The sequence below is a fragment of the Panicum virgatum genome, chromosome 4N, assembly GCF_016808335.1.
Source record: "Panicum virgatum strain AP13 chromosome 4N, P.virgatum_v5, whole genome shotgun sequence".
NCBI lineage: Eukaryota > Viridiplantae > Streptophyta > Magnoliopsida > Poales > Poaceae > Panicum > Panicum virgatum.
Genome location: NC_053148.1, coordinates 26811957 through 26826580, shown reverse-complemented (window position 1 = coordinate 26826580; position 14624 = coordinate 26811957). Strand labels below are relative to the sequence as shown.

The 14624-nt window shown below is 48.1% G+C and overlaps 1 protein-coding gene and 1 non-coding gene across 2 annotated transcripts; both read right to left on the bottom strand.

The window, feature by feature from the left end:
• Window positions 1–410: 410 nt before the first annotated feature.
• Window positions 411–4033, bottom strand: LOC120669930 (probable pre-mRNA-splicing factor ATP-dependent RNA helicase DEAH5). The gene has a single exon (XM_039949837.1). It carries the CDS (start codon window positions 3858–3860, stop codon window positions 660–662), a length of 3201 nt encoding a protein of 1066 aa, XP_039805771.1. The 5' UTR covers window positions 3861–4033; the 3' UTR covers window positions 411–659.
• A 3603-nt stretch (window positions 4034–7636) lies between these two features.
• Window positions 7637–7743, bottom strand: LOC120671757. The gene has a single exon (XR_005673846.1). It is a non-coding gene; the product is annotated as a small nucleolar RNA R71 (small nucleolar RNA).
• Window positions 7744–14624: the final 6881 nt, after the last annotated feature.

Genomic DNA, 14624 nt, shown 5'->3' with positions numbered 1-14624 from the left:
GATAATTGGAGGGTGTAAATCAAACTTTTTACTTTTCCCTTTCAAAATGTTATGACTTATCCCTGTTTTAAAAAACATTTTAAAACTACGTTTAATCTTGATTAAACTCTAAACTTTGGCCTAGCGTTGCGTTTAATCATAGTGTCGTTTAATTACAAAAGACGTTTAATCTACGTTTAATCACAAAAAACTCTAAACCATAGGCTAGCGTTCACCTAGCGTCTAACGTTTTTTAAAACCCTATGACTTCTACAATAGTTTGATAGTGTAAATCAGACTTTTTCCTTCGAAATGTTATGACTGATCAAGGATTATTAAGGAAAAATACGATACTTTTGCAAGATTCAACAACACCAATTTGATGTGTAAACATTCAATGAGTTTCAATCCATGAAATGCGGAAACCACAATAAATCATAGTGGTAAGGCACTTTCGCCTCAGCACTTCCAACCTTTTTTTTTTTGAAAGAAAACAGCACCTCCAACTTTATGGAGCACAAACCATACGTGCGACACTGCACTGCAATCATCTGAGCACATGGTTAAGCAGAATAGCTTAATATCTACACTCTTTCCCCCCCCCCCCCCCCTCAAATATCACTTCAATATCTACAATTACAGTTACATTACATGGCAGAGCTATAAGAACGAAAACAAAATTACCAATGGCGCTTGCTTAAACGCCACGAGTTCAGTTCACTGTGTCTATCATACAGGGGTTCGATCCTCTCTTGGCGCTTCCGCTTAGAGATCCTCGTCGGGTCCACCGATCTGTAGAACCTTGGTGCCAACTCTACTAACCATCTTGGGTCAACGGCTGTGACTTCCCTCATGTACTCCTTCGTCGTCATGACGATTTCATGGTAGATTACCCACTGAGGCTGCTGGTGAAAGAGGGCACTGCTTGGGTGGATATACACCTGCTGATGATCAGCAAGGGTCCGGTATCCTCCACTAGGATCCTTCCTAGCTGCATGGAAGAAGAATCCAGCAGTAAGGGCTTTCCCTATCTTGGTGTGATTGTTTCCAGCTGAGGCAACATCAAGCTTGTACTTATCCATGATCTCAAGAAGTTGTTTCCGCACGTCCTGTGCCCTTCTTAATGAGTTTATCTGAACAAAATTCTCAAAACACCATGGTCCTGAAAATCCTTTTGCCTTCCATGCCTCATACACAGTGAGAAGGGTGAGATGATCACCTTCTGGCTGGAAAAAGTTTGATCTCTTCCGATCTGCTTGAGCTTGCTTCTCTCTTGGCCGATAGAATATGTTTCCAGTTTGAATCATTGCAATGATCGTCAGTATTTCATCGCTGCATCCAAGGTCCACACTAGCAAGGAGCATCTTTGAAAGAGGTGGCTCTTGTGGAAATTCAGCCATCTTTCTCCCTAGCCTGGTAAGAAGGCCCTCTTCGTCTAAGGCACCAAGACTGTACAATTGTTCCATAGCTGACACAAGTGCTTGAGATCCTGGTGGGTCCATGAAGTCAAATGTCAACAGGTCATTAATTCCCATTGCCTTCATATTAAGAACCATCCACCCCAAATTGGCCCTCTGGATCTCTGGAGTTGTTGTGGGGGCCATTTCATTGCGATAGGCACTCTCAGTGTATAGACGGTAACACTTGCCCGGGCCTGTACGTCCAGCACGCCCTGCTCTTTGCTTAGCTGATGCCTGAGAGATTGGAGTGATAACCAGTGAGTCCAGACCAAGTTTTGGGTTATAGACATTAAGCTTTGCAAAGCCTGGGTCAACAACATAATAAATCCCATCTATGGTAATAGATGCTTCTGCAATGTTGGTGGCCACGACCACTTTCCTCTTACCAGGAGGAGCAGGCTCGAAGATCTTTGACTGAACTTCAGTAGGAAGAGCACTGTACACAGGACAAATTATCAGCTCTGGTACGTCCTCACCAAATGTCTTCATCCTCTCATGGAGACGCTCACAAGCATGTTCAATCTCTTCTTGGCCAGTCAGGAACAAGAGGATATCTCCTTCAGGTTCAGTCAGATGAATCTGCAATACCGTGATCAGTGCAGCATCCATGTAGTCACTCTCTGGCTGTTTCGTATGTAGTATCTCAACTGGAAAAGTTCTTCCAGGAATTGTGAAAATTTTGCAATCAAAAAAATAGCCAGAGAACTTCTCAGCATCAAGAGTGGCTGAAGTGACTATTAACTTGAGATCACTTCTCCGCCTAACTAGCTGCTTTAGCAAGCTGAAGAGAATATCTGTGTAGATAGTTCTCTCATGTGCCTCGTCAAGCATAACCACTGAATAAGACGACAAATCTCCATCCACCAAAATCTCTCGTAGGAGCATACCGTCTGTCATATACTTGATAACAGTTCCAGGTCCAGTGCGGTCGTCAAAGCGAATTGAATAACCTACTTCTTCTCCTAATCGACAGCCAAACTCCTCTGCTACACGCTTTGCAATTGACTCTGCAGCAACCCTGCGAGGCTGAGTACATGCAATTTTACCTATTGTAGTATACCCTGCCTCAGCAAGGTATTGTGTTACCTGAGTTGTTTTCCCTGAGCCAGTATCACCAATAACCACCAAAACTTGGTTGTCATGAACAGCATTAATCAGCTCCTTCTTGAGCCTGAATATCGGAAGGCTCTCTCTTTGCTCTTGAACCGAAAGCCTCGACCTCTGCCCATATGTTCCAGCCTTCCCATATGACATCTTCCATTCCGGCACACTCTGCGCTGCTAGTCCAGTGCCTATCAGCTCCTGCATCAGATACCGCCCACCTGACATGGGGTCCTCCCACGACCGATTAAGGTCCTTGGGTATTGCATCAACCATTCCTCTTTGCTCCTGGGTGCGGATATCACGCCTCTCCTTAACAAGTGCAGACTGCAGTGCTGCGGCATGGCTCATTGAACCCTCAGGATTCTTGGAAATCCTCACTGGAGACAAGTCAGCTGTGGACCGCCCCTTCCCCTGCAAGAACGCGGGCTGATCCTCATTGAGCTCAATCTCCAGCTCCTCCTCTGCTTCCTCCTGGTAAAGCATCCTATCGTCATCCTCGTCAGACCCCGGGTAGTCCTTGGCATCCAACACTCCCGACGCAATCAGCTGCTTCATCTCCCACCTCTCTGGCGAGCTCATCCGCCTAGTTGACCGGCGTGGCGCAGAGCCCACCTCATCCTCATCAGGAACGAAAATCCCCGAAACCCCCTTCCTTTTCCCAGCGGCTGTGTCGCGATCGGCCGGTGGATTGGTCCTCGGCGCATCGTCACGCCGACGGAACGGGAGGAGATCCCTCCCCATATCCTGATCGACGTCTCGCATCGACAACCCAAGCTTGGTGCCGTCCACCGAGACCACCTTGACGAACACCTCCTGGCCGCGCGTGGCAGATACGCGGCGCCCGGGCATCTGGGAGACGTGCACAAGCCCCTCGCGGCCGCGTGCGCCGTCGATGCGGACGAAGCACCCGGTGTCCGCCACACGGGTGACCCTCCCGCGGCGCACCTGGTACAACTCCGGCTCCTCATCACTATTCGCCTCCTTGTCGTCCTCGCGTCTCCCCGTACCGGCGACACGAGAAGTGGTGGGATTTTGGGCGGCGGGGGCGTGGTCGGGGATGGCGGTGATGACGGCGTGGAGAGAGCGGACGAGGTAGCCCGGGAGCTCGGCGCCGTGATCCCTGAGCGTGGCCTCGAAGTCGGCGGCGGAGGCGGAGGCACGGCCGAGGTCGACGACGAACTCGGCGAGGACGCGGTCGGCGACGCCCAGGTGGGCCTCGAGCTCCGAGCAGACCTTCGAGACAAGCGAGAGCTGCGTGAGACGCCGCATCCCCTCGCTCACCGCGCCGGCGCCGGTCGTCGCCGCGGGCGCCGCCATGGCCGCGCACGCGGCCGTGGGTGGGGTGGGGTGGGTTGGGGCCGGTTCTGGCCTTCTGGGTGCGCGTTTTCTTTTTCTCGATAATGGGTGCGCGTTGGTAATGATCGTGTACTCGTGTCGAAGAGGAATGGAGATGGAAGAAACGGAGAGCGCGGTGAAAGCGCGGTGCGGGCGTCGTCGAGGCCACCTGGGCGCGCGTGCAGTGGATAAGTGCGGCGATTAAGGTGGGAACACGGCCATTCTAACGCTATCGGTACTGGTACTCTAAAATTATTCTCTAAAAAAAAATATGTTTGCCTGGTTATTAAGATTTTTTTCTCTATATTCAGTTTTGGTACATCCATTCATCCTCTATATTCAACTTCTACACCAACTATCATCCGCGGAGCCCGCACAAAATGAATTCTTTTCTCTTTTTTCTCCCTCCCTCCCCACTCTCTCTCTCCTCACTCCCTGCCTCCTTTCTCTCTCCCACCCGCCTCCCCCCTCCCTTGTTCCAGCATCCTCAGCGCGAACATCCTCCCGGAGGCGGCGGCGGTGGGCACGTGCGGGGCCGCGCGGCGGCGCGCGGTGCGCCTGGGCCGGCCGGCGGCGGAGGAGCGGGTGCTGCTGGCCGCCGGGGCGGAGCCGAGCCCCGGCGCGCGATGCCGGTGGCCGAGGGGCCATGGCGGCGCTCGCGAGGCTGGCCGCGGCTGGAGGGCGGGCACGCGGATGGCGCGAGGCCGACCGCGGCGGGAGGGCGCGCACGCGAGGCGGAGGCCCGCGCGCGGGCAGGCTCTCCGGTGGCTGCGCGTGTCCGGTGGAGGCGAGGCAAGGCAGCTGGCCCGCGGCTGTCGGATTCGCCGACCCCTCCTCGTCCATCCTCCCTTCCTCTCCCATGGCGGCGCGCGGCAGCGGGCAGCAGCGAGCGGCAGCGTGCGGCCGATGACGAACGCGATGCCGGGGGAGGCTGGGGCTGGTCCTCGGCAAGATCTGCCCTCTGGCGGCGGCTAGGCGCGAGGGCGCTGGACGACGGCCGCGCGCCGGGGTGGCGGCGAACGGACGCGAATGTCCTCTGCTCTGGGCTAGCAGCGGACTCCGTCTCGATCCGGATGGGCGCTGGTGGTTGGCTCCGTCCTCCGTGGTACTATAGAGGAAGAACGCGATGTGCGCTTGAAATAGAGGAACGAGGATCGTCCGCTGCGGTTGCGGACGTCTTCCAGTATGCCGCTGCAGCAACATTTACGTTAAAACCGTCCTGCAGTACCGGGTACCGTCCCCCGGTGCGGACAGCCTAATGTTCGGGCGACGGTATGCACATGTCGATCTGCAGACCGTCTTTTATCTTTTAGTATTTTTATTATTTCTAATAAAAATTTTCAGAGAATGTTTTTTTAAAAAAGATTTTGGAGTGAAAAAGGGGAAATTTTAATGAGAAAAAGATTGGAAGAAATTTTTTAAAAAAATTATAAAAATTGAAGAATTTTTTTCATACAAACCAAAAAAAAAGTTTGGCAAAAGGTATTTTGTAAAAAGCTTTTGCATCCAAATATCAAAAAAAAAACGCCGCTACCCTAAGGAGCTCGCCACCGGAGGCGAGTGCTGTTGACGGTCATTAAGTGCGAAATATGACCGTCAACTATACTCATTTAAGAAGTAAAACTATACCTCTTACTCACATATTTGTATCACTAACCTAGCTCCACAGTTGTTTTCGAGAATTTATGATTTTAGGAGCACAAGTCCGGAATAAGATGAAAACACAACGAATACGCAGACAGAAGTCATAGATGATCGTGTCCTGCATAACATGAGCAAAGGAGGCCCACAAACCAGACCAAACCGACCAACCAAGCTCCGGCACCGACCATCTGACATCAGGACCCACATAGCAGTGAACCAGCAAAGGTCGGTGGGATTTGGCGCCAAGGGGGGGGGGGGGGGTCGGCCGACCCCACCTGGCAACCAAATGGGCTGAGTTTTGGCGGGAAGCTCGATCTTATCTTCTTGAAGGCGGTTGATCATGTTTCCATACAAGGAGATGGCAGGAACCGACCTCAAGCACTATAAAAGGGGCCTCCCACCACTCACACCACAAACACCACTTGGAATCCTCTCTCTCTACACTCTCTTGTGACTTGTACTCCTTAGGGTAGTGGAGCTAGGCTAGTACTTCATCTCTTAGCGAATCCAGTCGTCCTCGGGGTCGGCGAGCAATCCTCGGCCTCTGGTATAGCTTTGTATTCCGACTTTATTTATACTATTCATTCAGTGTTCGTTCTTGGTTATCTTGCTATGTTCGTAGCTTGCTTAGCCTTGATCAGTGCTTTACCAAGTTATAGTAGTTGCATGCTTAGACCAGATGATCTGGGTAAGGATATCGTTTCGTTGTGCTTTCGGGCTTGCCTTAGCATCTTACCTGTCCATCCGAAGGGTGGGGGACCCGGGGTGCTAGGGTAGTGACCTTATATGCGGGCATGGTGCCCGGTTATGCGGGATCCTTCGGATATGACGGTGCTCCACGGTGTGACTAGGGTAGACCGCAGGTGGTGACAGCCCTGTCGGTCTGCCGGGAAGCTGCTTCTCGGTTAGCGTACTCCCCGACGTTCGGGTACGGTGTAGGAGTTCATGCAAAGATGAAACGGGACTAGATGTTCTCCCGTCCTGGTGATTCTCCCCGATGTCCTTAATTTCCCGGCACCTGTAGCTCCAATCAATGTGGCTAACGTAACTTATCTGCTAACATGAATAGTATACTAGGAATCTTTATCTATGCTCCCACTAACCTTAAGATTGCTTGTTTATTTTTTTATTCATGAGAGTTGGTTGTTTTGTGTGTGTCACATTACCCCTGATTATCCTTTATCTATCACTTACCCCTGTATATTCAGTGGTCTTCATCTTGCTCATATGTGTCATGGTTATGCAACTAAGTAAATACACTTTATACAATCTAGCCATCCCTTGGGAAAATATAAATAACAATACCCTGAATACTTCCGGGTGAAATGCTACAACGGTATATCCGTGTGCTTGCAGATCCTTCTGTAAACGTTAAGACATACCACATGGCATTTTCAAGGCGCCGTTGCCAGGAACTAAGCACTCCTAGTGATGACGCTAAGAAATGCCAACAAACATTTCTGGCGCCGTTGCCGGGGATGGCACTAGGTGTAAAGTTATTTACTAAAGTACATAAACATGGCAATATAAGTAAGAGGTAGCTACTGCTTATACAGGCTAATGTGTTTATCTTTTTGTTTTCTCCTGATTGGATGAAAACAGGGTAGTGTATGTCTGGTTTCTCCTTGCCGACAAATTTTGTTGAAAATCCCGAGAAGCTTGTGAGAAGGGCCCGACCTCGCGTCGTTCCTCCTCTGATCTTGCAGTCGACAAGCGAACCAGCTTCTCAAGCACCATCAACTGAACTCATGGCTGAGAAGACTCTCCGCGACTTCTCCATCCCCTCAGCTGCCAATGTGGCAACTGGACCCAACGTTGATGTTGGGGACGTGAACTTTGAGCTGAAGTCCAGCCTCATAAACATGGTGTAGGCTAGCCCATTTTGTGGCAAGCTGAATGATGACACCAACGCCCATCTCCAGAATTTTCTGGAGTTATGCAAGACCGTAACCATACGTGGCGTTACGGCTGACGCCATCAGGCTCCGCCTATTTCCTTTCTCCCTCCTGGGGAAGGCGAAACAGTGGTTTTATCAGAACAAGGAAGCCGTTAGCACGTGGGACAAGTGTTCCATGGCGTTTCTCGCTAAGTTCTTCCCGTTGGGCAAAACCAATGCCCTGCGTGGAAGAATTTCAAGTTTCCAGCAGACGGGGATGGAATCCATCCCAGAAGCTTGGGAAAGGTTGCAAGAGTACATACTCGCCTGTCCTCATCATGGGATGGACGAGTGGCTCGTGCTCCAAAGCTTCTACAATGGGCTAACGACTACATCCAGAGCCCATCTTGATGCTGCTACTGGAGGAGCCTATCTCAACCTCACAATTGCCAAGGCTACGGCCCTAATCAAGAAGATAGTCTCCAACCAGGGCTGGAACGAGGAGCGTTCCCAGCCCAGAACCAAGGGCGGAATGCATACCGTCAAGGAGACGGATATGCTCGCCGCTAAGCTGGACCTCCTACTGAAGAAATTCAATGAAGGGAACCGGCCACAGATGCCTGTTCCCGTCCATGCCATGAACTCGTACTTTACGTACGAGGTTTGTGGTGACGGTGGACACTCGGGGAATGACTGCCCCGAGACCCATGAAGATGTAGCTTACATCAACAACAACAACAACACTGGGTTCCGTCCACAAGGAGACCAGGAGTGGGGTCAGACACGCCCACCATTCCAAGGAGAAGGTAACAATTTCAACTCAAATTTCAATTCGAATTTCAATTCAAACCAACCCTCCTTGAGAGACTTAGTCTTTGGCCAAGCTAAAATCAATAAATCTTTAAACAAAAAGCTTGCTGCCAACGATAAAATTTTGAAAAGTATACATGCTAAAGTTGAAACTCGTTCTTCTGCTTATAAAAATCAACTAAGTTTCAACAAAAAGACAGAAAGTCAACTTGTGCAAATAGCTACTGCTATCCCATTTTTAGAAAACATAAATGCGGTGACCATGAGGGGTGGAAAGTCTACTCGTGATCCACCGCATCCTAACCATGCAGAGAAAGCAGCAAGGCCACAAGCAGAGGAGGAAGCTGCAGAACAAAATGGCCTTGAAGAACCCAAGGAAGAAAATCCACGGAAAACTTTTGATACAAGCTTCCTCCCGTTTGCCTCCCGGAAATAGAAGATCACCGTGGACGAGCAATTCGCTCGTTTTGTTGAGATGATCCAGAAGATACATGTCAACATACCATTACTGGACGTAATGCATGTACCAACTTACACCCGCTACATCAAGGACATCATCAATAACAAGCGACCACTGCCCACAACGGAGGTTGTTAAGCTCACAGAAGAATGTAGCGCTGCTATACTCAACCAACCTCCAAGGAAGAAAGGAGACCTTGGATGCCCAATGATCAATTGCTTGATTGGCACTCAACACTTCGGCAATGCCTTGTGTGTCTTCGACAGACTCAACTTCACGCATCTGACGCCGACACCAATGCACCTCCAGCTAGCAGACTCTTCGATCCACTATCCAGAGTGAATCGTTGAAGACATTCCAGTCAGAGTTCGAGACTACTTCATCCCAGTTGACTTTGTAGTGCTCGACATGGAAATAGCAAAAGAGACACCGCTCATCCTTGGGCGGCCATTCCTGAGCACTGCTGGAGCACAAATCGATTTGGGAGCTGGAGAAATCCGCTTCAACATCAATGGGAAGAAGAAAAATTCCCATTTCGGCCCAAGAAGGAACAATGCTCAATGGTCAACATCAAATCCGGGCCAAGCACACAAGAAAAGGCCGAAGCAACATCTCCCAATCAAAAACCTACGACCACACGATAAAAAAGAAGACCTGTAAAGAAGGTGTGGCATAAGGTTGCAAGCTCGTCCTCGTCCAATTCTCTAGGACGACCCGAGCAGTGATAATCACAACAGGAGAAAGGTCCCGCTCGTCAGACTCTAAACAACGAGCCCTTGCCGAAGGTAAATCGGTACGTATCTCATTTTCACTCTCCATCATATTACTTTTCTCAACTTTTTTGATTTTTCTCACTGCATGTTTGAATTTTCAAAACACCCTTGCATGCTAGAAACTTTTCTAGCACTTTTTCTTTCTTTCACAAAAATCCAAAAAAATATTTCCGAGCATGAAAATCCTTTGAAAAATAAATTTGAACACCTTTCGAAGCAAAGTTTGGCCGGGCACCCAAAATTTCAAAACTTATGGCCGTTAGAGAGCCCCTGGGCCCTGGCTGTTAGCCAGTGGGCCCACAGGGGGGCCAGCCGAACCCTAGGGTCGGCCGACCCCACCTGGCAACGGCTCCCTGCCAACCTTTTCCAATGGCTAGTACTCTTTGTGTTCAGCTCCTAGCCGTTGTGCCCGGGCATTCTCCCTTTAAATAGAGGCCGAGGGGTGGGTGTTGAGCCCTCACACTCAACTCTCATTCACTCACTCTCTCTCAAACTCTCTCAAACTTTGCTCTCGGGTTTTCATTGGATTTTTGCTCAAAATTTGATTTCAAGAGACCTCTCTCTCTCATTTCTCTGCTGCAAGAAAGAAGGAGCAACTAACGGGTAAGAACATTCATTTCGGTTTCACTAACGTAACCCGTTTTGAGTTGCACTTGTTTTTGTTCCATCATGAAAGGCATAGGGCGGAAGGTATCCGGTGCATTCAAGAAGATGACGGGTGGAAGTTCATCCCGTTAGCGGGGTGGCTCAAGCTCGTACACACCTGAACCTACGCCTACACGAAGCACGATGGACTGCGAAGAGGAAGAACAATATGAAGAGATGCAAGGCGAGCCGCAAGCTGGGGTCATAGAGATTGATACAGAAGATGCACCGTACCTCGACTTGTGAGATGATCGTGAACGACAAGGCTCTGCCATCCTCAAGAACAGAAGTTTCGTCCACACCCGAGCCTTCGATCCGGACCTCCTCATCAAAACAGATATGTACGAAGACTTCTCTAACGTTTGGCATGAAATTGGATGTGATAACTTCGTTCCCGATGAGGAGTATGGTTCTTGACTCCTCACCATCCAATTTCTTTGCACTCTTCGGGAGGTGGAAAACGGGGTTTATTTTTGACTTTTCGGGAAAGAATATTTGCTTTCTTGGAAAACTTTTGCCGGCCACCTTGATTTCAACAAATGCTGGCCTATTTCTCTAGACCAAGCTTGCTGAGGTTTTAATCGTCATGAGTTTTGGGGTCGGATTTCGGGTCAAGTTGTCCATGGCAAGTTTGCACCTCGGTGCAGCGATATTCATAATCCAACTCTTCAGTTAATGCACAAGTGGTTGACCATTACTCTCTTTCCAAGAGATGATGTTCGACCCGTGCGCAACGATGAGTTGCTCATTCTCTATGCCATGGTCAACAAGATCAAAATCTCCCCCGCGCAAACTTTGGATGAGCAATTGCTTTTGAATTTCAAGATGACGGATCCTATTGAGTGCACTTCTTTGATTACTCATATCGCTACATGTATCGGTGCCTTAGAGGGGAATTTTATTCCTTTCATTAAGGGCGACCGTGCGTATATCGACGAGGACTATTTGATCTAAGGTCATACACTTAAGAACGGCCCGAATGACTCTTTGATTTTCTTTTACATGGGATATACAAATGAGATTCCGCTACCCAATGCGGAGTTCCATTTGTATAATTGCCATTCGCTAACTATCCCTCTAGTTCCACGATAAGGTGGTCGTAGGCATAGATCTTCTGGTTTGCCTGGCAGGATGACAAGAAGCAGGACCAAAAGGGAGGCAGAGCCGACACCACCGCCTCAACAGCCACATAACTCATATCAGCATTAGGCCGGTGGTTCGTCATGGCACAGTGCCAGCACTGAGGAGTGGACACGGCAGGCACCAGGCTGCCGGTCCACTAGTTCCAGCTCCGGTGGAGCCCCGAACCTCATCAGACGGACGTCCTCGTCCCGAGGTTTCGGTGCCGTCACCCAGCAGCTAGGTGAGCTGCGGGTGCAGGGCGACAACATACAAGAGACGCTAAACCGACACATCGACAGTACCCAAGCATGGCAGCGTCACACTGGCGAAAGACTCCATGACATGGAGCAGTCGCAGTTGCAGCGACAGGAGGAGTGGAGGGCATACTGCCGCTGGACGGGTTTCAACCCCGACCAGCCGTAGTGAGCCTGAAGCTAGCTTGGGGGAGGACCCCCACGAGAGGTAACTTATATCATTTATCTTTACTGCTTTCATAACCTTGCATGAAACCCATAAATATTTGCAAAATCAGAAAATCCATAAAAAATTGCATAACTAAAAACAAATAAAAATTTGCAAAACTTAGAAAATACCAAAAATATTTTCTTTTAATATGTGTAGTAAGCATGGTGTAAGTTTTCCTTGTTGAGATGATGAATAGTTGCTCTGTTAATTTCCTTTATATGTTTAGTTACAACTTCATACTCTACCTAGTTTTGGGTTTGGTGGCTTAAATTGTTCATACCTTAAAACTTGAAATTTGTGGGTAGTGGAAAGCATGATCCACATCTAAGTTGTTGTGAGCTATGATATGGTTAAGTAGAGTTGCTATGATCTTCTCTGATGTGATACTTGACATCCGGAGTATTTGATTTTTGAAAACACAAAAATATAATAAAGTTCCTCGATGATATGAAAATTCCTATCCAAAGCCATATGTTGTTTTGATTGCAAAACCATCCACATATGCAGCTTGCTATCTCATTGAACTTTGTCAAATTGTTGTGATCCTTAGTGAGATTCATTTCATACTCCCATGATCAAGATCACGTACACGTTTCCACCACATGCTATGCTTCTACACTAGAAGTAAGCACATATCCATCCATAAAATAAAACTCCATGTCCATGTATGACACCACTCTCTCTCAAAAAAATATGACAAGGATATGGGGCTATGCAAAAATAAAAATAAAAGATGCACACCCAAAGAAGGTATGCCACATGCTTCGGCATGTCAAAAAAAAAGAAAAGAGAATAAAAGATGCATACCCAAAGAAGGTATGCCACATGCTTATGCATGTCAAAAAAAAGAGAGAAGAAGAAAGAAAAGATAGCCCCTTATCCAAAAAGAAAGAAAAAGAGAGAGATAGTGCATACAAAGGAGTTCATACACCATCCACCAAAAATATCCACACACTTGCACATCTTGATCAAGGTTTATGACTTGTTTCTCCTTTGGATCCGGTCTTTGACTTAGCAAAATATGAGAAGCAGGTATACGTTCAAATCCTCCATACCTACAGCTCCACAAAAAATAGCCATTAGAGATAGGTTGAGGAAGAAAGGCATAATAAAAAGCCTTGGTGAGGAACTATACACATTGAGCAATCCGAGAGATCATCCGAGGAACTTTATAAATTTCTTTTGAAAAAAAAAACTTTACAAAACCTCCGGATTGACGGTTGAGCTAAAGAGAAAGAAATATGAGCACTCTATGATACCGTTCTGACTCTCAACCGCCAAAGATGAGGTGAAGCTATAAGCACCACAAGAGTAAGGTAAGAGGTAAGAACAAAAGGCCAACTTATTCAAAATCAAGGTAAGAAGCATTTGGTTGTGCCTAAGTATGAGTTGGAAATTCAACATTGTAGCAACTCCTGATCAACAACGAGCACCTTGTTTTGCTCAGGGACGAGCAAAAGGCTAGCTTGGGGGTGTTGTTGACGGTCGTTAAGTGCGAAATATGAGCATCAACTATACTCATTTAAGAAGGAAAAGTATACCTCTTACTCGCTGTTGGCGCTCCTTAAGTACCCCTTTTATCCCTTGTTTATCCTTGATAATGGCATGAATTTAATATCAAAATCACTAACCGTCCTAACCCCGGCCTAATTATTGGTCATTTTCACACTTGCACATATATTTTGGAGGAACTTCGTTTTTGCAGGTTTTTGGCCTATTTTGGAACATGAAATGATGAGGCCCGTGATCGAGCGCTAACACGGAGAAAGACGAAGGCCAAAGCCCAAAGGAAGGACCAAAGCCCATGTTGATTCGAAGCCCATTCATGCACATCCATCCTCCAAGAGAGCCCAAAGGACCAAGCCCATGATGATGAGATCAAGATACTTCAGGATTAAGCAAAGCAAATGAAGATTTAAGGAAGGATTCTCTATCCTATCCTTTCATCGAAGATATCTCCAAGATAACGACGTCCAAAGGGGTGCAATCGTGAAGGACATAAACTCTAGAAGATGCGAGGAGTCTACACGCGAAAGATGAGACCGAGGCGAGCCCGAAAGGGGGTAGGCCGGCCGGCCTAGGCCCATGGGGCCGGCCGGCCTAGCCCATTTCTGAGGCGGTTCGGCCTCCCCTTCGACCGGTGGCTTCCTCGGCTTATAAATAGCTCGCACCTTATTCAACTCGCAGCATCCATCCACCCAGAACTCGACGAAAACCTAGGGCCAAGACCGGAGGGAGACGACGGCCGCCGCAAGTCTTCGAAGTTGTCTAGGAGATGGCTTAGGCCACCCCTAGCCGCCATGGCCTCCCTACAAGGTTGTGCCATGGTGGAGTTCATGAGCTAGTTGGAGTCGTCAATGATATGTACTCGGTGGTGACAATCCAAACGAATCTATTATGTGAGTAATGATAATCATGTCTTCCGAATCTATTAGCGATCATGTTTTCTCTTTCGATTTCGTTCTTTTCTTTGGGTTTGCTTCATCTTAGATCTATTATCGATATAGATCGCTTAGCATGATCTTGTAGTCATGGTGGCTAGAGGTTCATGGCGGAACTACCAAAGGGGGTTCGACTTGCTTCAGGGTACTTTCGTCAAAAGGGGGGGTGTCGTGACAGAGCGCTTCCACTGAGTAGGTGGGGTATCAAAGGATCGGATTGGAGATTTTGATTTAAAGATGCTTTTGATTGAGATGCATAATTTATTTGCTCGTTAGCTTGAACTACAACTAGATGATGATAGGCCTAGTCATGTCTTTGGTTTTGCTATGATTAAGCCTATGTTCATGGATGAGATCAACCTTTACACATCACTCATATCTGTCAAAGGTTTACCCTTTATATGCAATCAATGCTTCATGTTAGGATAGATCCGTTAGATTAGATGGAAAACCTTAGGTAGTTCTTTGTCAATCCACGGATTGATAAACCTTGGGGGAATACTCTAAGGG

Bases quoted from the DNA above. Each gene is read 5' to 3' on its own strand.
- LOC120669930 (XM_039949837.1), bottom strand. From the start codon at position 3,860: ATGGCGGCGCCCGCGGCGACGACCGGCGCCGGCGCGGTGAGCGAGGGG.